At 42.9% G+C, this 25,674-nt stretch overlaps 1 protein-coding gene across 2 annotated transcripts; it reads right to left on the bottom strand.

Moving 5' to 3' along the window:
- Positions 1-854: 854 nt before the first annotated feature.
- On the bottom strand, positions 855-20,278 carry LOC311127178 (keratin, type I cytoskeletal 18). 2 transcript variants are annotated; one of them, XM_084158959.1, is made up of 11 exons: positions 20,208-20,278; positions 18,075-18,348; positions 17,731-17,856; positions 14,707-14,789; positions 14,017-14,173; positions 12,515-12,682; positions 12,061-12,186; positions 8,139-8,261; positions 7,935-8,029; positions 7,257-7,279; positions 855-1,456 (listed from the first exon to the last, which is right to left on the bottom strand). In XM_084158959.1, the coding sequence occupies exons 2-11, from the start codon at positions 18,339-18,341 to the stop codon at positions 1,335-1,337; spliced, it is 1,290 nt and encodes a 429-aa protein (XP_084015085.1). In that variant the 5' UTR covers positions 18,342-18,348; positions 20,208-20,278; the 3' UTR covers positions 855-1,334. The 2 variants fall into 2 exon arrangements, with proteins under 2 accessions (XP_084015085.1, XP_084015084.1); XM_084158958.1 differs by having other exon boundaries at positions 12,061-12,210; positions 20,208-20,266.
- Positions 20,279-25,674: the final 5,396 nt, after the last annotated feature.

Raw genomic sequence — 25,674 nt, 5'->3', positions numbered from 1 at the left:
ACACAGACCCAACCCACATACCCAGACGCAAACAAACTTACTGCAAATACTTATACAAATACACATACTTACATAGCACATACTTGAATACAATTGCCTTCTCCCACCACATATTTACACACATTTCTACTGTTTGCTTTTCACTGATTAACTAACCATCAGTAACTGATGCCAAGGTGACAGCATAATGGGTTTTGCAGGTAACGGTTATATCATTATGTATGCGTAGCAACAGCAAGGGAAGCCGGAGACCATGATGTTTTACATTTTGTACAATGTATTTCAGCTTTACACAGTTTTTTGACTCAGTTGACTTTCAGTTGGTGGAGGTTGTGAACTTAGTAAAAGCCATCTGTCTATCTGTCTGCCTGTCTGTCAGTCAGTCCTTTTGTAAAACATCTTATTTAGATGGCACCTGACCTCTGTCTCATATCTCACACCCTATGTACCTGAGGAAACACCTGATGAAACACTGAATGGTTTTTCCAATGCAACCTTTCATCATACAATGTATGATTAGCTAACTGTGATGCTTGATGAATAGGACTGGAGCATTCATCAGAGCTGTCAGACACAAAGATAACCTAGCTAACCTAGCATTGTTGTAGACTACATGCCTACCTACATAGCAGCCATCATACACGCATATGAACAGGCGTAATTATCTGCACTGACATGCCATTATACTCATGCTGTGTAGTCGACAGGGCAGCTTCATAGTTTTGCATAGAATGTGTTTTGAGTATGTTTTGATGTGTTTTATTGTTTTACTCTTGCAGTGTGGTATATATTTATTGATTGTGTGAGCTGTATTTGAGGTAAAACAAAAAAGAGAAAATGATACCAACTTTGACTAAATGACTAACCTTTATTTCAGTCCTTACAGAAGTTTATAGAATACAAACAGATGGAAAACAAAACAGAAGAAATGCAATTGAAGTGAAAGAGATCTACTGTATGGACTACTTGTTCCCTAAATCTATAAATAAATAGTTTCATACACAAAGCAAAACCTTCTATTAAACAACCACCATGATAGAGGACAGGACACAACTGAGGGAGTTTCATCTGACAACTGAGGGACTTCTTAAAATGGATGCTGTAGTAGACATCCCATTCACTTACAGTATATCTCATTATCTCCAGACATGTGAATGAGGTAATGCAGGATGCTCCAGAGAGAAACAGGGAAGACTAAGACTCTGATGGGAATAAAACAGACATCCATGTTAATGTGAGCACTTTATGGCCAGCGGGTTGGCTGGTCCTTGTGTCTGATGGAGGCTTGTCAGGTGTTTGGAGTGATGAGGAGTATGAAGATGATTATGTCCACCTCACTTCTTCTTCACTTCTTCGTCTATCTGCTCCACCTCGCTGGACTCATCCACCACCTTGCCGTTGATCATGGTCTGTGTCACCACCTTCACTATCTTCCTGGTCCACACCTCTGGCTCTTCTGCAATGCAACGAGAGGTAGTGGATGAGGAAGAAGAAGAAGATGGGTTACTGAATGTCACAGGGTCACACTAATACTGTAACACAGGTTCTGGTTTGTAACACAGCCTATGAACTTGCTAACTTGCTATTGATGACTTACCTACTGCTTATGAATGAGTTATGGAGTCCATAGTCCTTCAAATAAAGTGTTACCGAAGGGATTGAGTGAGTTACAGGCTTACATGAAGACGTAGTTACAACATTACGGCTTACAGTATATTTGTACCTACTGTAGTTGCTAGGGACAGATATGTTTTGGGCGTTTGCTTTGTTTGCAGGTTTATGAAACAAACTGTCATTAGTGTGTAGCCACGGCCCTTGATTTGATGCCAGGGTGGTGGAAGCAGCACAGAATCAAAGTTGTACATTTTATTCTGACATAAGGGAATGCCGCTGAACCTACTTTGAACCTGTAGTGTAAATAGCAGTTCGCTTTGTCAGCGAGCCAATGGCCTGGAGTACCTAACCTTTGCTCTTTACATCTACCACCAACAGACTTTACACACGCTAGCCTAGGGATGTTTCCTTGTGTAACAGCTCAGTGTAGGATAAAGTTGCCCCTAGATGCTGATCTTGGGTTAGTTTAGCAGTCCCATACGGAAAAGTAATATATGGCCTTATGCACTACAATACCAAAAGTATGTGGACACCTGCTCGTCGAACATCTCATTCCAAAATCATGGGCATTAATATGGAGTTGGTCCCCCCTTTGCTGCTATAACAGCCTCCACTCTTCTGGGAATGCTTTCCACTAGATGTTGGAACATTGCTGTGGGGACTTGCTTCCATTCAGCCACAAGAGCATTAGTGAGGTCGGGCACTGATGTTGGGCAGTTAGGCCTGGCTCGCAGTCGGCGTTCCAATTCATCCCAAAGATGTTTGATGGGGTTGAGGTCAGGGCTCTGTGCAGGCCAGTCAAGTTCTTCCACAACGATCTCCCAAAAAATATTTCTGTATGGACCTCGCTTTGTGCACGAGGGCCTTCCCAAACTGTTGCCACAAAGTTGGAAGCACGGAATTGTCTAGAATGTCATCGTATGCTGTAGCGTTAAGATTTCCCTTCACTGGAACTAAGGGGCCTAGCCCGAACCATGAAAAACAGCCCCAGACCATTCCTCCTCTACCGAACTTTACAGTTGGCACTATGCATTGGGGCAGGTAGCATTTACCTGGCATCCGCCAAACCTAGATTCGTCCGTCGGACTGCCAGATCGTGAAGCGTGATTCATCACTTCAGGGAACGTGTTTCCACTGTTTCAGAGTCCAATGGCGGCGAGCTTTACATCACTGCAGCCAACGCTGGGCATTATGCATGGTGATCTTAGGCTTGTGTGTGGCTGCTTGGCCATGGAAACCCATTTCATGAAGCTTTAGCACTTGGTGATCCCGTTCTGTGGGCTAGTGTGGCCGAACACTTCGCAGCTGAGCTGTTGTTGCTCCTAGACGTTTCTACTTCACAATAACAGTTGACAGCGGCAGCTCTAGCAGGGCAGAAATTTGACTAACTGACTTGTTCGGTGCCATGTTGAATGTCACTGAGCTCTACTGTAAGGCCATTCTACCGCCAATGTGTGTCTATGGAGATTGCATGGATATGTGCTCGATTTTATACACCTGTCAGCAACGGGTGTGGCTGAAATAGCCGAATCCACTCATTTGAAGTGGTGTCCAGATACTTTTGTATATATAGTGTAAGTGTTTTCCTTTTCTTTAAACATAGTACATGATTGTTAACTTTTATATCATCTGAGGTTAAGATTAATGATAAGGTATATTTTTTAAATAAAAGTCAATATATTAGCTAGTATGACTATTTTAAATACAGAGGATGTATTATGTTACTTTACTTAGTTATAGTACTTTATAGTTTTTTACAGCATCTGAGTGAAATACTGATGTTTTGCAGATCAAAAGTCACCCAGGCTCGAACGTTACTGTCCCAAATAACGTCTGGAGGGCGGAGTGGTCAACCATGATGGCGAGGTCTTGGAATGGGCAGGCCTTCCCCGGGAGGAAGAGCAGCTCCGTTTTGTTGAGATTATGGCTAGGAGGGGCTCGGCCTTGGGGGTGAGGTGGAAGCTTTCTCAGGCTCAATAGAATTTCGTCTCCAAGTTCGAAGAAGATCCAATCACATTGAGTCATTTTTGGGGGGTCTCCAACTCAGAATGCACATGTAAGGATAACAGATGTTGTGTCGGAGATACATCGCCTGTGAAAAGAGGCTACTAAATGTTCTGATCTGGATTACTGACCTCTGCCTGCCCTTGACCTGTCGTTTGCCTGCCCCCTGTTTTTGTTAGAAACTTTTGTTACTTCGACACTGTCTGCATCTGGGTCTTCTCCTGAAACGTGATATATTTAAACAACTCTGAATCATGGATTACAGTTTCTCCTGGCCCATGGACTACTTTCAGGATAAGGATTAATCTCACTGACTATAAGGTGTAAAAAGGTTAACTATCCCTTAATTGAATTTGCAAATCAATAATTTCAAATAGGGCATTAATGGTCAAGGATTTCCTATTAAACTAAATCTAATAAGCTTTTCACATAAAGGTGAACCCCTAACTGTTCTATGGGCTGTTTATCTTATATTTGTTGCTTTCCCCCCACAGATGCTGTCATGAAGCCCTTACCGGGTGCAACAAAGGGACAAGTAGGAAAATATAAAAACAGTAAAACAGCTGAATTGAGAAGTGATGACATGAATAGGCTTAAATTAAGTTTTGTGTTTTGTGGCGTTTGTTCTAATGTTTTATTACCATGAATACAAGTGTCACTTCAATAATGCTCCCGTAACATATATGTTAACACATATTGACATATGGGACATATACGTAATAAATATTTTAATACGACATGTGTCACACATACTGTATGTGAGCATATAGGCATTATACATATATGCACATATGTGTATATAAGGCAGAAATATGTCACATATATGAAAACGGCCAATCCTTTCAACATACAGTACCAGTCAAAGGTTTGGACACACCTACTCATTCCAGGGTTTTTCTTTATTTTTACTATTTTCTACAATGTAGAATAATAGTGAAGACATCAAAACTATGAAATAACACATATGGAATCATGTAGAGCCCAAAAAAGTGTTAAACAAATCAAAATATATGTTATATTTGAGATTCTTCAAAGTAGCCACCCTTTGTCTTGATGACAGCTTTGCACACTCGGCATTCTCTCAACCAGCTTCATGAGGTAAATGTAAATGTAATGAGGTAGTCAACTGCAATGCATTTAAATTAACAGGTGTGCCTTGTTAGAAGTTAATTTGTAGAATTTCTTTCCTTCTTAATGCGTTTGAGCCAATCAGTTGTGTTGTGACAAGGTGGGGGGGGGTATACAGAAGACAGCCCTATTTGGTAAAAGACCAAGTCCATATTATGGCAAGAACAACTCAAATAAAAAAAGAGAAACGACAGTCCTTCATTACTTTAAGACATGAAGGTCAGTCAATCCAGAAAATGTCAAAAACTTTGAAAGTGTTACCAGCCTCAGAAATTGCAGCCCAAATAAATGCTTCACAGAGTTCAAGTAACAGACATATCTCAACATCAACTGTTCAGAGGAGACTGCGTGAATCAGTCATGGTCGAATTGCTGCAAAGAAACCACTACTAAAGGACACCAATAATAAGAAGAGACTTGCTTGGGCCAAGAAACACGACCAATGGACATTAGACCGGTGGAAATCTGTCCTTTGGTCTGATTAGTTCAAATTTGAGATATTTGGTTCCAACCGCCGTGTCTTTGTGAGACGCAAAGTAGGTGAATGAATGATCTCCACATGTGTGGTTCCCACCGTGAAGCATGGAGGAGGAGGAGTGATGGTGTGGGGGTGCTTTGCTGGTGACACTGTCTGTGATTTATTTAGAATTCAAGGCACACTTAACCTGCATGGCTATCACAGCATTCCGCAGCGATACGCCATCCTATCTGGTTTGCGCTTAGTGGGACTATCATTTGTTTTTCAACAGGACAATGACCCCAAACACACCTCCAGGCTGTGTAAGGGCTATTTGACCAATGAGAGAGTGATGGAGTGCTGCATCAGATGACCTGGCCTCTACAATCACCCGACCTCAACCCAATTGAGATGATTTGGGATGAGTTGGACCGCAGAGTGAAGGAAAAGCATCCAACAAGTGCTCAGCATATGTGGGAACTCCTTCAAGACTGTTGGAAAAGCATTCCTCATGAAGCTGGTTGAGAGAATGCCAAGGGTGTGCAAAGCTGTCATCAAGGCAAAGGGTGGCTACTTTGAAGAATCTCAAATATATTTAGTTTAACACTTTTTTGGTTGCTACATTATTCAATATTTGTTATTTCATAGTTTTGATGTATTCACTATTATTCTACATTGTAGAAAATAGTAAAAATAAAGAAATACCCTTGAATGAGTAGGTGTGTCCAAACTTTTGACTGGTAATGTATATGTAACATATATGTACTTACATGTACTTATATACAGCATGTGTGGATACCTATATAAGTATATATGGGCATATTGTATATGTTTCTACCATATATGCCCATATAAAACACAAGTCATATACAGTGGCTTGCGAAAGTATTCACCCCCCTTGGCATTTTACCTATTTTGTTGCCTTACAACCTGGAATTAAAATAGATTTTTTGGGGGTTTGTATCACTTGATTTACACAACATGCCTCCCACTTTGAAGATGCAAAATATTTTTTATTGTGAAACAAACAAGAAATAAGACAAAAAAAACTGAAAACTTGAGCGTGCATAACTATTCACCCCCAACCCCCTAAAGAAAATACTTTGTAGAGCCACCTTTTGCAGCAATTACAGCTGAAAGTATTTTGTTGTGGTGCCATATTCTTTCAATTTTTTAATAATGGATGTAATGGTGCTCCGTGGGATGTTCAAAGTTTCAGATATTTTTTTGTAACCCAACCCTGATCTGTACTACTCCACAACTTTGTCCCTGACCTGTTTGGAGAGCTCTTTGGTCTTCATGGTGCCGCTTGCTTGGTGGTGCCCCTTGCTTAGTGGTGTTGCAGACTCTGGGGCCTATCAGAACAGGTGTATATATACTGAGATCATGTGACACTTAGATTGTACACAGGTGGACTTTATTTAACTAATTATGTGACTTCTGAATGTAATTGGTTGCATCAGATCTTAGTTAGGGGCTTCATAGCAAAGGGTGTGAATACATATGCACGCACCTCTTTTCCGTTATTTTTTAAATTCCACTTCACCAATTTGGACTATTTTGTGTATGTCCATTACATGAAATCCAAATAAAAATCTATTTAAATTACAGGTTGTAATGCAACAAAATAGGAAAAACGCCAAGGGGGATGAATACTTTTTCAAGGCACTGTACATATAGAGAGATGGAGAAGGGCAAAGGGAGGAGGGAAAATAAGAAAGAAAGATAAACAAAAGAGTGGGTGACCAGGGTGGGTCCATGCAGTCCATTTGAGAGGTTGAGGTGAATTGAGGTCTCTCTGTGTGAGAATTAAATGACGTGTTCATGAATGAATGGGGATTCTTATCACACGCCATGGATGGAATTCCCTGATGTCACACTGATAAAGAAGGCCTCGCCATCCAGGTGAACGGTCACAGCCGCAATCAACCAATCAATGTGTTGCTGTGTGCTGAGTGAGTAATGCCAAGCTTTGATGTTTGCTTAGGTTAGCCTGTGTTAATTAAAGAAGTGAGAGTAAAGCAAAGTGAAGTTAATATACTGATGATACTCACTTTTTGGTGGGGGAACTTTAATCCTGCAGGTTAGAGTTAAAACGTGCACAATTACTTGGGCTGAAACATGGAAATTGTCACAGGCAGAAGATTTTACATTTACATTTACATTATTTAGCAGACGCTCTTATCCAGAGCGACTTACAGTTAGTACATACATTATTCATTTTTTTTTCATACTGGCCCCCCGTGGGAATCGAACCCACAACCCTGGCGTTGCAAACGCCATGCTCTACCAACTGAGCTACCTCCCTGCCGGCCATTCCCTCCCCTACCCTGGACGACGCTTGGCCAATTTTGCGCCGCCCCATTGGTCTCCCGGTTGCAGCCGGCTACAGCAGAGCCTGAAGATGTTACCATGTATGGTCATCAATTGGCTGGTTTACCAGGAAAGAGCAATTCTTTGTTAGACTCAACACAACAAAGCAGATAATGTAGTCCTTTGAGAGGAGAACTAGCCTGGATATACAGTACTCACTAAGCATCCCTTAATTACTTCTTACTGTAGCATAATCATGTTCCGTAGCGCAGTTGGTAGGGCATGGGTCTCTAGCAATGCCAGGATAGTGGGTTCGATTCCCAGGACCACCCATATGTAAAAAATTTACCCACCCATAACTGCAAGTCACTTTGGATAAACACGTCTGCTAAATGGCATATATTATCATGGTGACTCACGTCTCCTCTCCCTCCAGTAGTCTTCTGTAGGTGGCAATCTCCATCTCCAGGTTCTGCTTGATGCGGAGCAGCTGTTCGTAGTCTGTCTTGTTGCGCTGCAAAACAACACAATACGATACAACTTTATTGGTCCTTTTGTTACAGTAAACAACATAAATCTATATACAGGTCCACCTCCTTAGCCGCTGGGCTACCAGTAAGTACCTGCATGTCCAGACGCAGCTGAGACAGGTCCTCCTCCAGCTGGGACAGCGTGGCCTGCAGGCGCTCCATCTCCAGTCTGTACTTCTCACCTGTCTCACTCAGGTTACCCTGCAGAGCTGCCACCTGAGGGGGAGATGTTGTTAACATCCACATGCACATTGTTCAACTAAGGTCTTTGTTGACCTCTGAATATGACTGTTAGAGAGCTACAGCATTTCAGGGATCGTTACGTAACACTAATCCTTCTCTGACCCAAGGTCAGGGGAGGTGAGTGATATTTGCTGTCAACGTTAAGGTTAACATAGGTGGGAACAAAGGGTGAGATCTTAGTGATACTGTATATTTGAGTGCCATTGTATTTTTACAGTTCCCCAGTGAAACATAACCCCCAGAGGAAAGGTTACTTCTTGCTGTGTGTCACGTGCTCATACAGGCTCTCGACTGTAGATTGGAGTGGCATGGTACAGTGGCTTGCGAAAGTATTCACCCCCCTTGGCATTTTTCCTATTTTGTTGCCTTACAACCTGGAATTAAAATTGATTTTTGGGGAGTTTGTATCATTTGATTTGCACAACATGCCTACCACTTTGAAGATGCAAAATATTCTTTTTTGTGAAACAAAAACATTTGGGCATGCATAACTATTCAACCCCCCCCCCCCCCACCCCCCCAAAGTCAATACTTTGTAGAGCCACCTTTTGCAGCAATTACAGCTGAAAGTCTCTTGGGGTATGTCTCTATAAGCTTGGCACATCTAGCCACTGGGATTTTTTCCCATTCTTCAAGGCAAAACTGCTCCAGCTCCTTTAAGTTGGATGGGTTCCGCTGGTGTACAGCAATCTTTAAGTCATACCACATATTCTCAATTGGATTGAGGTCTGGGCGTTGACTAGGCCATTCCAAGACATTTAAATGTTTCCCCTTAAACCACTAGATTGTTGCTTTGGCAGTATGCTTAGGGTCTATGTCCTGCTGGAAGGTGAACCTCCGTCCCAGTCTCAAATCTCTGGAAGACTGAAACAGGTTTCCCTCAAGAATTTCCCTGTATTTAGCGCCATCCATAATTCCTTCAATTCTGACCAGTTTCCGATGAAAAACATCCCCACAGCATGATGCTGCCACCACAATGGGATGGTATTCTCGGGGGGATGAGAGGTGTTGGGTTTGCTCCAGACATAGCGTTTTCCTTGATGGCCAAAAAGCTCAATTTTCATCTCATCTGACCAGAGTACCTTCTTCCATATGTTTGGGGAGTCTCCCACATGCCTTTTGGCGAACACCAAACGTGTTTGCTTATTTTTTTCTTTAAGTCATGTTTTTTTTCTGGCCACTCTTCCATAAAGCCCAGCTCTGTGGAGTGTACGGCTTAAAGTGGCCCTATGGACAGATAATCCAATCTCCGCTGTGGAGCTTTGCAGCGCCTTCAGGGTTATCTTTGGTCTCTTTGTTGCCTCTCTGATTAATGTTTTGGTGGGCGGCCCTCTCTTGGCAGGTTTGTTGTGGTGCCATATTCTTTCCATTTTTTAATAATGGATGTAATGGTGCTCTGTGGGATGTTCAAAGTTTCTGATATTTTTTTATAACCCAACCCTGATCTGTACTTCTCCACAACTTTGTCCCTGACCTGTTTGGAGAGCTCCTTGGTCTTCATGGTGCCGCTTGCTTGGTGGTGCCCCTTGCTTAGTGGTGTTGCAGACTCTGGGGCCTTTCAGAACAGGTGTATATACAGTGGGGAGAACAAGTATTTGATACACTGCTGATTTTGCAGGTTTTCCTACTTACAAAGCATGTAGAGGTCTGTAATTTTTTATCATAGGTACACTTCAACTGTGAGAGACGGAATCTAAAACAAAAATCCAGAAAATCACATTGTATGATTTTTAAGTAATTAATTTGCATTTTATTGCATGACATAAGTATTTGATCACCTACCAACCAGTAAGAATTCCAGCTCTCGCAGACCTGTTAGTTTTTCTTTAAGAAGCCCTCCTGTTCTCCACTCATTACCTGTATTAACTGCACCTGTTTGAACTTGTTACCTGTATAAAAGACACCTGTCCACACACTCAATCAAACAGACTTCAACCTCTCCACAATGTCCAAGACCAGAGAGCTGTGTAAGGACATCAGGGATAAAATTGTAGACCTGCACAAGGCTGGGATGGGCTGCAGGACAATAGGCAAGCAGCTTGGTGAGAAGGCAACAACTGTTGGCGCAATTATTAGAAAATGGAAGAAGTTCAAGATGACGGTCAATCACCCTCGGTCTGGGGCTCCATGCAAGATCTCACCTCGTGGGGCATCAATGATCATGAGGAAGGTGAGGGATCAGCCCAGAACTACACGGCAGGACCTGATCAATGACCTGAAGAGAGCTGAGACCACAGTCTCAAAGAAAACCATTAGTAACACATTATGCCGTCATGGATTAAAATCCTGCAGCGCACGCAAGGTCCCCCTGCTCAAGCCAGCGCATGTTCAGGCCCGTCTGAAGTTTGCCAATGACCATCCGGATGATCCAGAGGAGGAATGGGAGAAGGTCATGTGGTCTGATGAGACAAAAATATAGCTTTTTTTGGTCTAAACTCCACTCGCCATGTTTGGAGGAAGAAGAAGGATGAGTACAACCCCAAGAACACCATCCCAACTGTGAAGCATGGAGGTGGAAACATCATTCTTTGGGGATGCTTTTCTGCAAAGGGGACAGGACGACTGCACCGTATTGACGGGAGGATGGATGGGGCCATGTATCGCGAGATCTTGGCCAACAACCTCCTTCCCTCAGTAAGAGCTTAAAGTGACCTGCCAGGTCGCAGTTGTAAATGAGAACCTGTTCTCAACTGGTTTACCTGGTTAAATAAAGGTGAAATAAAAAAATAAAAAAGAGCATTGAAGATGGGTCGTGGCTGGGTCTTCCAGCATGACAACGACCCGAAACACACAGCCAGGGCACCTAAGGAGTGGCTCCGTAAGAAGCATCTCAAAGTCCTGGAGTGGCCTAGCCAGTCTCCAGACCTGAACCCAATAGAAAATCTTTGGAGGGAGCTGAAAGTCCGTATTTTCCAGCGACAGCCCCGAAACCTGAAGGATCTGGAGAAGGTCTGTATGGAGGAGTGGGCCAAAATCCCTGCTGCAGTGTGTGCAAACCTGGTCAAGACCTACAGGAAATGTATGATCTCTGTAATTGCAAACAAAGGTTTCTGTACCAAATATTAAGTTCTGCTTTTCTGATGTATCAAATACTTATGTCATGCAATAAAATGCAAATTAATTACTTAAAAATCATACAATGTGATTTTCTGGATTTTTGTTTTAGATTCCGTCTCTCACAGTTGAAGTATACCTATGATAAAAATTACAGACCTCTATATGCTTTGTAAGTAGGAAAACCTGCAAAATCGGCAGTGTATCAAATACTTGCTCTCACCACTGTATATACTGAGATCATGTGACAGATCATGTGACACTTAGATTGCACACAGGTGGACTTTATTTAACTAATTATGTGACTTCTTAAGGTAATTGGTTGTACCAGATCTTATTTAGGGGCTTCATAGCAAAGGGTGTGAATACATATGCACGCACCACTTTTCCGTTATTTATTTTTTATAGTTTTTTTTAACAAGTAATCTTTTTCATTTCACTCACCAATTTGGACTATTTTGTGTATGTCCATTACATGAAATCCAAATAAAAATCAATTTAAATTACAGGTTGTAATGCAACAAAATAGGAAAAACACCAAAGGGGATGAATACTTTTGCAAGGCACTGTATATTTATGTTCCCCAGTGAAACACAACCCCCCAGATGAAAAGTTCCTACCTGTTTGTGCAGACTTTCCAGCTTTATCTTAAGGTGACACCGTATTCTAAGTTCCCCAATACAACACAATCCCCAGGTGAAAGGTTCCTAGTTCCTACCTGTTTGTGCAGACTCTCCAGCTCTACCTCCAGGGTCTGTAGGAAGCGTCGTCTGTCTACCAGCTCACTCTGAGCTCCTCTCAGAGCCTCGTTAGACTCCTTCACCTCGTTCTGCACGGTCTCCAGCTGTAACACACCACACACACTTTCCTGAACGCACCACACCTCCGTGTTACTGAGATCAGTAACACACACACACACGTTCCTGAACGCTGTAGGCCATGTTACTAGATACCAGACCTGCGTTCAAATACCTGGGTTCACCTGGATATAATATCTATGATACGCCTGAATCGTAACTTGAGATACACATGCAACGTCAATGGGAGATTTGCATGAAAATTCTAGTCACACGCACACATCTCAAGTTACAAATAATCAGCCCTGAGAGACTAAACACTAGTGGCTAGTTTCTGGCATGGTGATGCACCCAGCCAGCCAGTCCCCCACTGACCTTCTTGAGGTACCACTGCTCAGCTTGGTCCTTGTTCTTCTTGACGATACCCTCGTACTGAGTCCTGAGCTCTGACATAACTGTGCCCAGTTCAGGTCCACCACGGCCTGAGTCCACCTCCACGTTAACAGTCTGAGCAGCAATATGGCCCTTCATAGACTTCACCTCCTTCAGAGAGACGATCAATCAATCAATTAATCAATCAATTACATCAGTTGTCACAAAGTACTTCACAGTAACCTGGCGTAGACCCCCAAAGAGCAAGCAAGACAGGAAATGGAAACTCTTACGTGATTGTCTTTGTGTTCAGTTTCTAACATAATTTCCACCATGTTTTTCTCTATGTTATTGTTTGCATGCTTTTATGAATATTCTCTGTTCGTGTATTAGTCCTATGAAGTGTGTGTTCTCCAGTGAATTCTACACCCCACAAGAGAGAAGGTGAGACCCTCCTCTTTATTAACATCCTCTCCATAAATACTTGATGGAGTTGAGCTCATGTTACTCCTAGTGTGTGCCTTGATCACTGTTCCCTCTCACTATGCCCTTTCTCTGTGTGTCACATACAGCCTAATAGATAGAACATATGGTACCACTGCATTGGCACCACACCCTGCTTTCCAAACACACCCAGCACTTCTGGTGCCAGTCATCGACTTAAAGCACACACACCATAGGAAAACAGGAAGGGTTGAGCCTACGCACACTTACATGCACAAACACTTACATGCGCGCGCACACACACACACACACACACACACACACACACACACACACACACACACACACACACACACACACACACACACATCATTCTACCCCTCGCCACAGACAAGTAGTACAAGGTAACTTATGTCTTCACACAGGTCTGTAGTGTGCCTATTCAGAGCAGAGCAACCAGTGAAGCAAAGATGTTATCAGAGGGGCCTCTATGGAGACTTGAGTAAAAAATCTAAGACCTGAGTTACTCTCAGGCTTCAAGTTACTTAACACAAAGGGACCTCCGGTGTTGAGTTTCAGACTCCGAGCAGGTTCCAAGCTTTCTAGTGCATCCCAGCTTCCCAGGGGATGCAGAGTGATACCACCACCAGTGCAGAAAGGAACAGAGGACCACTCTATTCTCCTCCTTCATTGCTTCCCCTCGCAGACCAATTATTATATTCTGTAGTCTTTGTGATTATCCAGCTAATGGCCAGCTAGAAGAGGAATGGTGACAGAGGACACCCTTGTCTCTCTCCAGTCAGTAATACCTCCTCATACCAGGAGACCAGGGAAAACTCTGGGTTCGAGTGATAGGCCAGGTCACAAAGCTAAGGATGAACACCTGGCCCCACTATCTCAGTGGACAAAACTAGTTAAAATTACATAATGATGACATAACTTCAACTAGTTTTGTCTGCTGGGATATCATCATCGTTAGGGGAGTTGTCCTCTTTCTTGTGTTACTTTTTTATTTATATGCTTTTGGATGAATAAAGATCTACAGAGCTATCTCCTCTCACCTCCTCATGGTTCTTCTTGAGGAAGTAGAGCTCTTCCTTCAGGCTGTCCAGGTCTCCTCTCAGGGACACGATGATCTGCTCATGGTCCACCTTGGCCTTCTTCAGGGCCAAGCAGTCCCTCTCCACAGACTGGGACATGCACATCTCTGTCTCCCACCTGGGAGGGAGGGAAGAGTTTGGGAGAGATTGAGAAGTGAGACATTGTGAGAGATTGAGAGTTTGAGAAGTGAGAGATTTTAAAGTGAGAGAATGTGTGAGCTTGGGTGACTAAGACTTCAAAGTATTCATTACACATAGAAAAATTAAATGTAAACCTGAAAGAAGGGGTGGGGTGAAGGAGGGCGGGAAAGAGGGAGGAAGGGAATGTAGTCACAGGACTAATCGACACTTGCATACGCATATGCACAAGCACACACTGACACACATACAGTCACACTTATAAATTCCCAAATATTTGTCTACTAAGTGATGTTTGCGTGGTGCCAATGAACATGTCCTGTAGACTACAAAATACACAACAGTACACACAGGCCTTTGCCTAAACATACACCTGCAAACCTGCTTCAAGCGCTTTACCCTTTGCAGCCTTCACCTGAAATTGAACAGAGCTACAGATGTACTGAACAACAGAAGCAAAGATGCAAAGACATGACAAACAGAGAGGTGCATGGAACCAGTCCCGAAACTCACTTGATCCTGAAGTCATCAGTTGCAAGTTTAGCATTGTCAATCTCCAGCATAAGGCGAGCGTTCTCCAGTGTCTTCCTCCTCACCTAAGAAAAGCAGCATTCACTTTTACATATCTACATAATTCTAAACTCAGCAAAAAAAGAAACATACCTTTTTCAGGATCCTGTCTTTCAAAGATAATTCGTAAAAATCCATGTAACTTCACAGATCTTCATTGTAAAGGGTTTAATCACTGTTCCCCATGCTTGTTCAATGAACCATAAACAATTAATGAACATGCACCTGTGGAACGGTCGTTAAGACACTAACAGTATAAAGATGGTAGGCAATTACGGTCACAGTTATGAAAACTTCGGACACTAAAGAGGCCTTTCTACTGACTCTGAAAAACACCAAAAGAAAGATGCCCAAGGTCCCTGCTCATCTGCGTGAACGTGCCTTAGGCATGCTGCAAGGAGGCATGAGGACTGCAGATGTGGCCAGGGCAATAAATTGTAATGTCCGTACTGTGAGACGCCTAAGACAGCGCCACAGGGAGACAGGACAGACAGCTGATCATCCTTGCAGTGGCAGACCATGTGTAACAACACCTGCACAGGATCAGTACATCCGAACATCACACCTGCGGAACAGGTACAGGATGGCAACAACAACTGCCCGAGTTACACCAGGAACGCACAATCCCTCCATCAGTGCTCAGACTGTCCGCAATAGGCTGAGAGAGGCTGGACTGAGGGCTTGTAGGCCTGTTGTAAGGCAGGTCCTCACCAGACATCACCGGCAACAGCGTCGCATATGGGCACAAACCCCCCATCGCTGGACCAGACAGGACTGGCAAAAAGTGCTCTTCACTGACGAGTCGTGGTTTTGTCTCACCAGGGGTGATGGTCAGATTCTCGTTTATCGTCGAAGGAATGAACATTACACCGAAGCCTGTACTCTGGAGCGGGATCGATTTGGTGGTGGAGGGTCCGTCATGGTCTGGGGCGGTGTGTCACAGCATCATCGGACTGAGCTTGTTGTCATTGCAGGCAATCTCAACGCTGTGTGTTACAGGGAAGACATCCTCCTCCCTCATGTGGTACCCTTCCTGCAGGCTCATCCTGACATGACCCTCCAGCATGACAATGCCTACCAGCCATACTGCTCGTTCTGTGCGTGATTTCCTGCAAGACAGAAATGTCAGTGTTCTGCCACGGCCAGCGAAGAGCCCGGATCTCAATCCCAGTGAGCACGTCTAGGACCTGTTGGATCGGAGGGTGAGGGCTAGGGCCATTGGTGGAAGAGTGGGGTAACATCTCACAGCAAGAACTGGCAAATCTGGTGCAGTCCATGAGGAGGAGATGCCCTGCAGTATCTAATGCAGTTGGTGGCCACACCAGATACTGACTGTTACTTTTGATTTTGACTCCCCCTTTGTTCAGGGACACATTATTCAATTTCTGTTAGTCACATGTCTGTGGAACTTGTTCAGTTTATGTCTCAGTTGTTGAATCTTGTTATGTTCATTCAAAATTTTACACATGTTAAGTTTGCTGAAAATAAACGCAGTTGACAGTGAGAGGACGTTTCTTTTTTTGCTGAGTTTATATAAACTCCAGTCGTACTTTATCAAAAGCCTTTTCAAAGTCAGCTACAAATAGCAGGCCTGGTTTCCCAGATTTTTCATTGTGTTCTATTGTTTCCCGTACTTGCCTTATAGCTCAAATAAGCAAAGAGAAACGACAGTCCATCATTACTTTAAGACATGAAGGTCAGTCAATTCAGAACATTGAGAACTTTGAAAGTTTTTTCAAGTGCAGTCGCAAAAACCATCAAGCGCTATGATGAAACTGGCTCTCATGAGGACCGCCACAGGAAAGGAAGAACCAGAGTTACCTCTGCTGCAGAGGATAAGTTCATTAGAGTTACCAACCTCAGAAATTGCAGCCCAGATAAATGCTTCACAGAGTTCAAGTAACAGACACATCTCAACATCAACTGTTCAGAGGAGACTGCGTGAATCAGGCCTTCATGGTCGAATTGCTGCAAAGAAACCACTACTAATGGACACCAATAAGAAGAAGAGACTTGCTTGGGCCAAGAAACACGAGCAATGGACATTAGACTGGTGGAAATCTGTCCTTTGGTCTGATAAGTCCACCGTGAAGCATTCTGCAGCGATACACCATCCCATCTGGTTTACGCTTAGTGGGACTACAATTCGTTTTTTAACAGGACAATGACCCAAATCACACCTCCAGGCTGTGTAAGGGCTATTTGACCAAGAAGGAGAGTGATGGAGTGCTGCATCAGATGACCTAGCCTCTACAATCACCCGACCTCAACCCAATTGAGATGGTTTGGGATGAGTTGGACCGCAGAGTGAAGGAAAAGCAGCCAACAAGTGCTCAGCATATGTGGGAACTCCTTCAAGACCGTTGGAAAAGCATTCTAGGTGAAGCTGGTTGAGAGAATGCCAAGGGTGTGCAAAGCTGTCATCAAGGCAAAGGGTGGCTACTTTGAAGAACCTCAAATATAAAATATATTTTGATTTGTTTAACACTTTTTTGGTTACTACATGATTCCATATGTGTTATTTCATAGCTTTGATGTATTCACTATTATTCTACAATGTAGAAAATAGTCAAAATAAAGAAAAACCCTTGAATGAGTAGGTGTACATCCTTGAGAAATTGGGTAACACATTCCATTCTCATTCACGTGTAACCATTCAATTTTACATGGCCTTATTTTGACTAATCTTTAACCAACAGTCTAGTGTGTCAGTCTAGTGCAGGTTAACTAAAAGGGTCAATTTCTGCTAATGTTAAACTCCTATTTAAGAGAGTGTGAAGAACACATACGTATATGGCCACAAGTGTGTACTATGTGACTATACATACTATGTTTACAATGTGTATATCCATATCATGACACAGTGTGTCCTCGTTGTACATGCTGCAAGAAGTGAGATAAGGGCATGGGGAGTTACATGGGGTGAGAAAGAGGGCTCATGGCAACGTAGGGACATTGGGAACCCACCTCCTGTTCCACCTGGTGGGCCTGGGCCATCATGGTTTCGAAGTCGTGACTTTTAGGGATGCGCTCAATCATTATCTGCTTGATCCTCAGCTCCAGATCTGCATTGGACTTCTCCAGTGAGCGCACCTTAGAAGAAGAAGAAGTTTATTGTCCATCATCTTTTAGTACCTGCAAGTGCCTTGCTCAAGGGAACAACGGCAGGAAATGGCATCTAGGATACTGATACTGTAACTATCTGGTTGCCAGCTCACTTCCCACCAGATTTCCAGCGGATCAGGGATTTGAACCAACAACCCTTTGGTTGCTGACCAGCTTTTCTAACCTCTAGGCTACCTTCCGCCTACCTTGTCCAGGTAAGTGGCCAGGCGGTTGTTGAGGCCTTGCATGGCCTCCTTCTCATTGGTATGGTTACCCATCTGCCCATTGAGGTTCAAGTAGACGGGCTGGCTGTTCAGGTCGTGGCTGACGGATGCAGAGCGGGTCAGGGGGCTGGCCGCGGCAAAGGACACAGCGGCTCTGGAGCGGGCACGGCCACTGTCTCTCAGAGATAAACTGGAGAAGGAGGGCTGGCGGCCCTTAGAGAAGCTCCGCAAAGAGAAACTGGAAGACATGACGGCTCTGTGTGAGAGATGACAAAGAGGAAGAAGACTTGGTTGAAACGCATACAGTATAGGCTAATAACATTATACAAACACGAACTTGGTATTAAACTGAGGAGGATTTGGTCTTTCACTATATCATTCAGTCTGAGATGTAGGCTAGACTTGAAAACATGACAGATGTGGCCTCCAGAAACATGTCTGATCTGATGGGTACGGAAATCATCATTACTGTATTTGAGGACAAAATTAGTCAAGGTCACTTGTGATAGCTTTGAGTCAATTATTTCTTCATACAACATTCAAATAATTATTTTAGGCACACAAACCTTTGGCTAGGGTCCAAAACGGTTATTTTGCACCCATACAGGAGCCAAAATAACACACAGCCTATGGGCCAGTTTTGAATGAGCCCAACATTGCTGTCTATTCAAACTAAAAGTCAACCACAGACTGATAAACATTGATGGTTGACTGCCTTTTATATCTACTAGACTGTCTGAGCTCCACTCAAGCATTACTTTATCCCAGTTCAGTGTACAATCATCAACATGTAAATGACCCATCCTCTATCAAATCAAATCAAATCAAATTTTATTGGTCACATGCGCCGAATACAACAGGTGCAGACATTACAGTGAAATGCTTACTTACAGCCCTTAACCAACAGTGCATTTATTTTAGCAAAAAAGTAAAAATAAAACAACAACAAAAAAAAGTGTTGAGAAAAAAAGAGCAGAAGTAAAATAAAATAACAGTAGGGAGGCTATATATACAGGGGGGTACCGGTCAATGTGCGGGGGCACCGGCTAGTTGAGATAGTTGAAGTAATATGTACATGTGGGTAGAGTTAAAGCGACTATGCATAAATAATTAACAGAGTAGCAGCAGCGTAAAAAGGATGGGGTGGGGGGGCAGTGCAAATAGTCCGGGTAGCCATGATTAGCTGTTCAGGAGTCTTATCAGAAGAGCTTCCCAAGAACTGTGAAGAAAACCCTCATATCTTACATTACTATTTTGATTGTTATTGTTGATAATATATTCCTGTATTTGTAGGTCTTTGTCAATAACCAATAAGAGAAATCACAAAAACAAGAACTAACACGAGGGCAGAGTTATGACTGCATCGCAGTGCTAACTGTGCCACTAGAGATCTTGGTTCGAATCCAGGCTCTGTCGCAGCCGGCCGCGACCGTGAGACTCATGGGCGGCGCACAATTGGCCCAGCGTCGTCCAGGGTAGGGGAGGGAATGGCCGGCAGGGATGTAGCTCAGTTGATAGAGCATGGCGTTTGCAACGCCAGGGTTGTGGGTTCGATTCCCACGGGGGGCCAGTATAAAAAATATGTATTCACTAACTGTAAGTCGCTCTGGATAAGAGCGTCTGCTAAATGACTAAAATGTAAAATGTGGAGGCTCTGTCTAAAACAGAGCCGTACCTAGAAATTGAAAGCAGTAGCCTAGTATTGTTTAGTGTCAAACAAACATTCTACACAGCCACTCGGCTGTTCAGTAGAGATTAGTGGGCTGGTGAACCTCTCTCTGTCATCTCTGTCACATAATTACTCCCACCATCACCATGACAAAACATTAGAAAAAGTAAAACATTCCTTTGTTTTGATGAGTAGAGAAATGTACAGAAGCAAAGCAATAATGGCATATGAAATATCTAGATTGGCAAAAAAAATTACCTGTAAGATGGATCATTGAAATATTATAAATTAGTTCAAAATATTTTAGTAATTATACATTTAAAGTTTTGAAAATGAAATCTAATTAGTTATTCACACAAACGTATTTATCTTTCATATTTTTTATATTTGATTAGTGTGCACAGTAAGATATGACTAAATAGAACCAATGAAATGAAAACATGTACCTGGATTCTGTTTTCTTCAGTGAGAGAAAGAGGGAGAGAGGGATCCTGGAGAATGGATCCTGGAGAATGCTCAGTCTACCTTGAGACTGACCTACAGGTGCATTTATATGGAGTTGAGAAAGGGGGAGTTGCCATGTAAAGTGTAAAGTGGGTGGAGTCTCTGTAAGAATCATTCTCTCCTGTGGGTAGGTAGGTAACCTGAACTTCATTCAGGAGAGTAACATAAAATATTCAACAACATGTTGAAAGAAGGAAAGGGAATTGGTCTAATCAAACAACAGAAGGCTATGTACATTCTAACAAGTTCTATGTGTGGTTATGTCAATTCTAAAGTGTACAGAAGGCTGTTGATTCTGAGGAGTTTAGGAGGCGTGTGATTGTATTTCAGAACTTTGAGGCTACAGAGAGTTGACTGATTGGTTAGTCATCATTATTGGTTAGGCATTCCCTCACTTCTTATAAATGTACTCACCCAAAGTCACACTCCCATGAGGATCTAAAGATACTGATCTGTTTTATTTTTTGTATTTTTATTGTCTACCAGTGCAAAAAAATTTAACACAACAATGAGAGCGAGAGAGAGAGAGAGAAAGAGAGAGAGAGTGAGTGAGAGAGTGGGTTTCCTGGTCTTCCTGTTGGTCTGTCTTCCTGCTGTAAAACCATGTCCTACCCCTGTCTCTCCCAGTCTCTCTTTGATGTTAATCAGGTTGATAACACCCAACACAACAGGTTGATTACAGCTAACCCACCTGCTCTCCAGTAAGGTCCATCCCGACTTGATGACTTCCTGACTTCATGACTTCCTGCCACCACAACATCTCCGGCAGGTCTCAGCAGCTGCCTGAGGCTCCACAGTAGCTAGTACTGGCTTCACACTGTGAGCCTGCACATTTTTCTATTGGTGTAATAAACACATTCCATAGGGACTCGGCATCCAAAAAGCTCCAACCCCTGGGAAAGACAACATAGATTTAAACAAAAAGTGTTGCAACATACTCAACAAATGTTCCCTAGATCTGATGCTCTAAATTTATGAGGAGGTCTCATGCCAGAAAGAGGACGTCATCAAAGACATTTCAAACCAGAAGACTGATGCAACAGAAGTTTGGAAATGATTTCACTGTAATCCACGATTCCATTAAACAGACACTTCAAATATTTGAAGAAGGACTAATGACTCAAAAGTTCAGGAAATATAAGCGGGACACAACTGATTACCAGCTTAACCAAGTCTACAAGTGGACATATGAGGACCCCACGAAACAACATAACCCACCAGAGGGAGGCCATCCCCACCACCAATTGCACTTTGCAGACGACAGTGACTTCCCAAGTGACTCAGACTCTAATCAGAGCGGCTATTATCACCAAGACCGTGGACACCAGCGATCAAAAAACGGCAGATGGGGCACAGGAAGACGAGCAGGGGCAAGAAGAAACCACAGTCCTAGGAACAGGCCTCTCACCCGCCGACAGGCGAGGATGCTGTAATCAATCTATTTGATAGGTGCCTGCCTTAAGTAAAGGCCTCTCTTTTGTCCCCACATATGAAAGTAACTATTTTGAGATAAAGACTGATCTTTAGGCCTTTTTTGTTGTTGAAAAATCTAACTTATTCACGTTTGGCAGGTCTAATGACTCCAATGATACACAAAGACCCAATATGCCTGTGTTCAAACCCAAGATTATATTTATGCCTCAAGTATCGAATCCTTCCATTTGTACCTTCTTTAGAATTATGGAACAGGATGTTTTAAACTTCTCTCAGTCCAAACTGACTTATTCTCCAAAGAATGTGAGCCGAGATGAAAGACTAGCCATTCAGGAACTTGCTAAAGATACTAGGATTGTCATTAAACCTGCCGATAAGGGAGGAGCTATAGTCTGTCTTATCAGACTACTGTATAAGGCAGAGGCCTATCGCCAGCTTGATGATGAACATTTCTATAGGAAACTCAGAACTTACCCTACATCTGATTCATTGCAAATTCCCTGTCATACCTGTTTTCTATATACTACCTAAGATCCATAATAGCTTATACAAACCTAAGGGCAGACCCATCGTTGCCAGTACTGACTCTCTTCTAGAGCCACTCTCCAACTTTGTTGATTCTTTCATTAAGCCTATTGTGCAAAAACTCCCAGCATTTGTCAACGGTTCTACAGATGTGATTAACAAAATATCATAAAATGTCTAATCTCCCTGACAACATCATATTGGCTACATTTGATCTAGAGAGCCTCTACAGTCTGCACGAATACCTCTCATGAAAAAGGCTAGATGCACTGGGATATATTACCTACAGGAATGTGACAGAGAAATGTCACCACCTAGTGAATTCATCTTTGAACTGGCTTCTCTAGTTCTCAAGATCAACTACTTTGCCTTTGAAAAACACATTTTCCTTCAAATTAGTGGAGTTGCTATGGACTCCACCTTTGCCCCTAATTATGCACATTTATATGTGGGCTATTTTGAGCACAAGTTTATCTGTGATGAGACCAGGAACCCTTACTTTTCCAAGATCCTCAAATAGTTCAGGTAAATTGATGATATTCTCTGTGTGTGGATTGACAGTGAACAAGAACTCCATGTATGCACTTCCTTTTTTAACAGTTTGAACACTGACCTGAAGTTCTCTATTGAATATTACCATAAGAGGGTCCATTTCAAGGACATGTGAATAGAGGTTGCTAATGGGGAACTTATGACCACTCTATATCATAAAGAGACTGACAGAAACACTTTTTTTTTTCATTACTACATTCACCCTCAAAGCCTTTATGATTAAAAACATAGTGATGAAACACTGGCATATGCTCACTTCAGACCCAACGCTCAGCCAAGAATTCAAGGACCCCCCTTATTCGTCTATTAACGGGGCCCCAATCTTCGCAGTAGACTAGTCCAAGCCAGCCTCAACATGGGTGCTAAACAAACCCTCCTTATGCCCCTGAGAGATGGAAACTACCCATGTGGCAATTGTGCTCAGTGCAACAACACCAAAAAAACCTCTGAGTTCTGACACCCTAGGTCTGAAAAAAGATACAGTGTTAAAGGTGTGATCACATGCAACACAAAAAATGTGATTTACATCCTACATTGTGTTTGTGACAACATGTACGTGGGCAAGACATCCAGAAGCTTGAAACAGAGAATAAGCGAACATAAGAGTTCTATAAGAGTTCTAAGGATGAAAATGTTTCTGTTGCTTGTCACTTTGTCAAGTGCTCTCACAGTGTGTCTGTTGCTTGTCACTTTGTTCAGTGCTCTCACAGTGTGTCTGTTGCTTGTCACTTTGTCAATTGCTCTCAGTGTATCTGTTGCTTGTCACTTTGACTAGTGCTCTCACAGTGTGTCTGTTGCTTGTCACTTTGTCTAGTGCTCTCACAGTGTGTCTGTTGCTTGTCACTTTGTCTAGTGCTCTCACAGTGTGTCTGTTGCTTGTCACTTTGTCAATTGCTCTCAGTGTGTCTGTTGCTTGTCACTTTGTCCAGTGCTCTCACAGTGTGTCTGTTGCTTGTCACTTTGTCTAGTGCTCTCACTGAGTGTCTGTTGCTTGTCACTTTGTCCAGTGCTCTCACAGTGTGTCTGTTGCTTTATCACTTTGTCCAGTGCTCTCACAGTGTGTCTGCTGCTTGTCACTTTGTTCAGTGCTCTCACAGTGTGTCTGTTGCTTGTCACTTTGTCCAGTGCTCTCACAGTGTGTATGTTGCTTGTCACTTTGTCCAGTGCTCTCACAGTGTGTCTGTTGCTTGTCACTTTGTCCAGTGCTCTCACTGAGTGTCTGTTGCTTTATCACATTGTCCAGTGCTCTCACAGTGTGTCTGTTGCTTGTCACTTTGTCTAGTGCTCTCACAGTGTGTATGTTGCTTGTCACTTTGTCCAGTGCTCTCACAGTGTGTCTGTTGCTTGTCACTTTGTCCAGTGCTCTCACAGTGTGTCTGTTGCTTGTCACTTTGTCCAGTGCTCTCACAGTGTCTGTTGCTTTATCACTTTGTCCAGTGCTCTCACAGTGTGTCTGTTGCTTGTCACTTTGTCCAGTGCTCTCACAGTGTGTCTGTTGCTATATCACTTTGTCCAGTGCTCTCACAGTGTGTCTGTTGCTTGTCACTTTGTCCAGTGCTCTCACAGTGTGTCTTCTCTACAATTCCAGGGCATTGAGAAGGTGGAAGTGTCACCAAGAGGAGGCGGCAACGACCGTAAACTCTGCCAGAGAGAACTTGTCTGGATTCATACTTTAGGCACCCTACAGCTGTTAGGACTTAATTAGCATTTTGACATGAGGGTCATGTTGTAATTCCTATTGCCATCATCTTAGCTTCACAAACACACCCTGGTTTTAGGGTGTCCTGTATTCATGACGGCCCTAGTGGCCTGACACTTCCCCGACAGGTTACCTTAACCTTTACCTTTATCTAGTTGTTTTCTAGATTTCTCCTGGTTCTACAGTATATAGTGTTGTATATATAAAAAAAAATATTTAGCCATTTTTTGACTTTATTGCGCTCTCTTTGAGAGTATGGGGTCCTTATACTAACACCACATTCCCTGTGTATATGTGTTTTGTTCTAGTAGAAATACATCTAAAACATGGTCTGTTCTAGCCTATATTTATATCTAATATTATGACATCTAGTGGCCGTTCTGGGTACTTGAGATTACCACAGGTGTCTGCAATTACCTCTGGCTCGCTGTGTGACCTTATCTGTCCCACTATTGTTTGCTCAGCTATAATTAAAATACATTTGCATCTGACTGGAAGTGTGCAGAGACCTTTTCCAGTTTTGCCTTTTACCTCCAGCACCAAATATGCTTTGGGTGTGCAAAAGACTTCTCAACAGCTTCTACCCCCAAGCCATAAGACTCCTAAACAGCTAATCATGGCTACCCGGACTATTTGCACTGCCCCCCCCCCCCCCCCACCCCATCTTTTTATGCTGCTGCTACTCTGTTAATTATTTATGCATAGTCACTTTAACTCTACCCACATGTACATATTACTTCAACTACCTCAACTAGCCGGTGCCCCCGCACATTGACTCTGCACCGGTACCCCCCTGTATATATAGCCTCCCTACTGTTATTTTATTTTACTTCTGCTCTTTTTTTCTCAACACTTTTTTGTTTTATTCTACTTTTTTATAAAAAAATAAATGCACTGTTGGTTAAGGGCTGTAAGTAAGCATTTCACTGTAATGTCTGCACCTGTTGTATTCGGCGCATGTGGCCAATAAAATTTGATTTGATTTGATTTGATTTGAGATTCTGCCTATTGTCTGCCCCATGTTAAAATGTGTAGAATTGCAGGCCCCCTGGAGGTAGATGCCCCGGGGCCCCAGATGTGGTTGTCCGGCCCTGATAGTAGATACAATTATCTCCAGTCATTAACTTGTCTTTGGCTTTTATACCGGACACTCCCGTGAGGTCATTGGTGAGTGTTTTGCATCCTACTGTAATCATCAT

The sequence above is a fragment of the Coregonus lavaretus genome (genome assembly GCF_964263955.1).
Source record: "Coregonus lavaretus genome assembly, chromosome: 4".
NCBI lineage: Eukaryota > Metazoa > Chordata > Actinopteri > Salmoniformes > Salmonidae > Coregonus > Coregonus lavaretus.
Note: the sequence above shows the minus strand (reverse complement) of the source record. Positions and strands in the feature narration are given on the sequence as shown.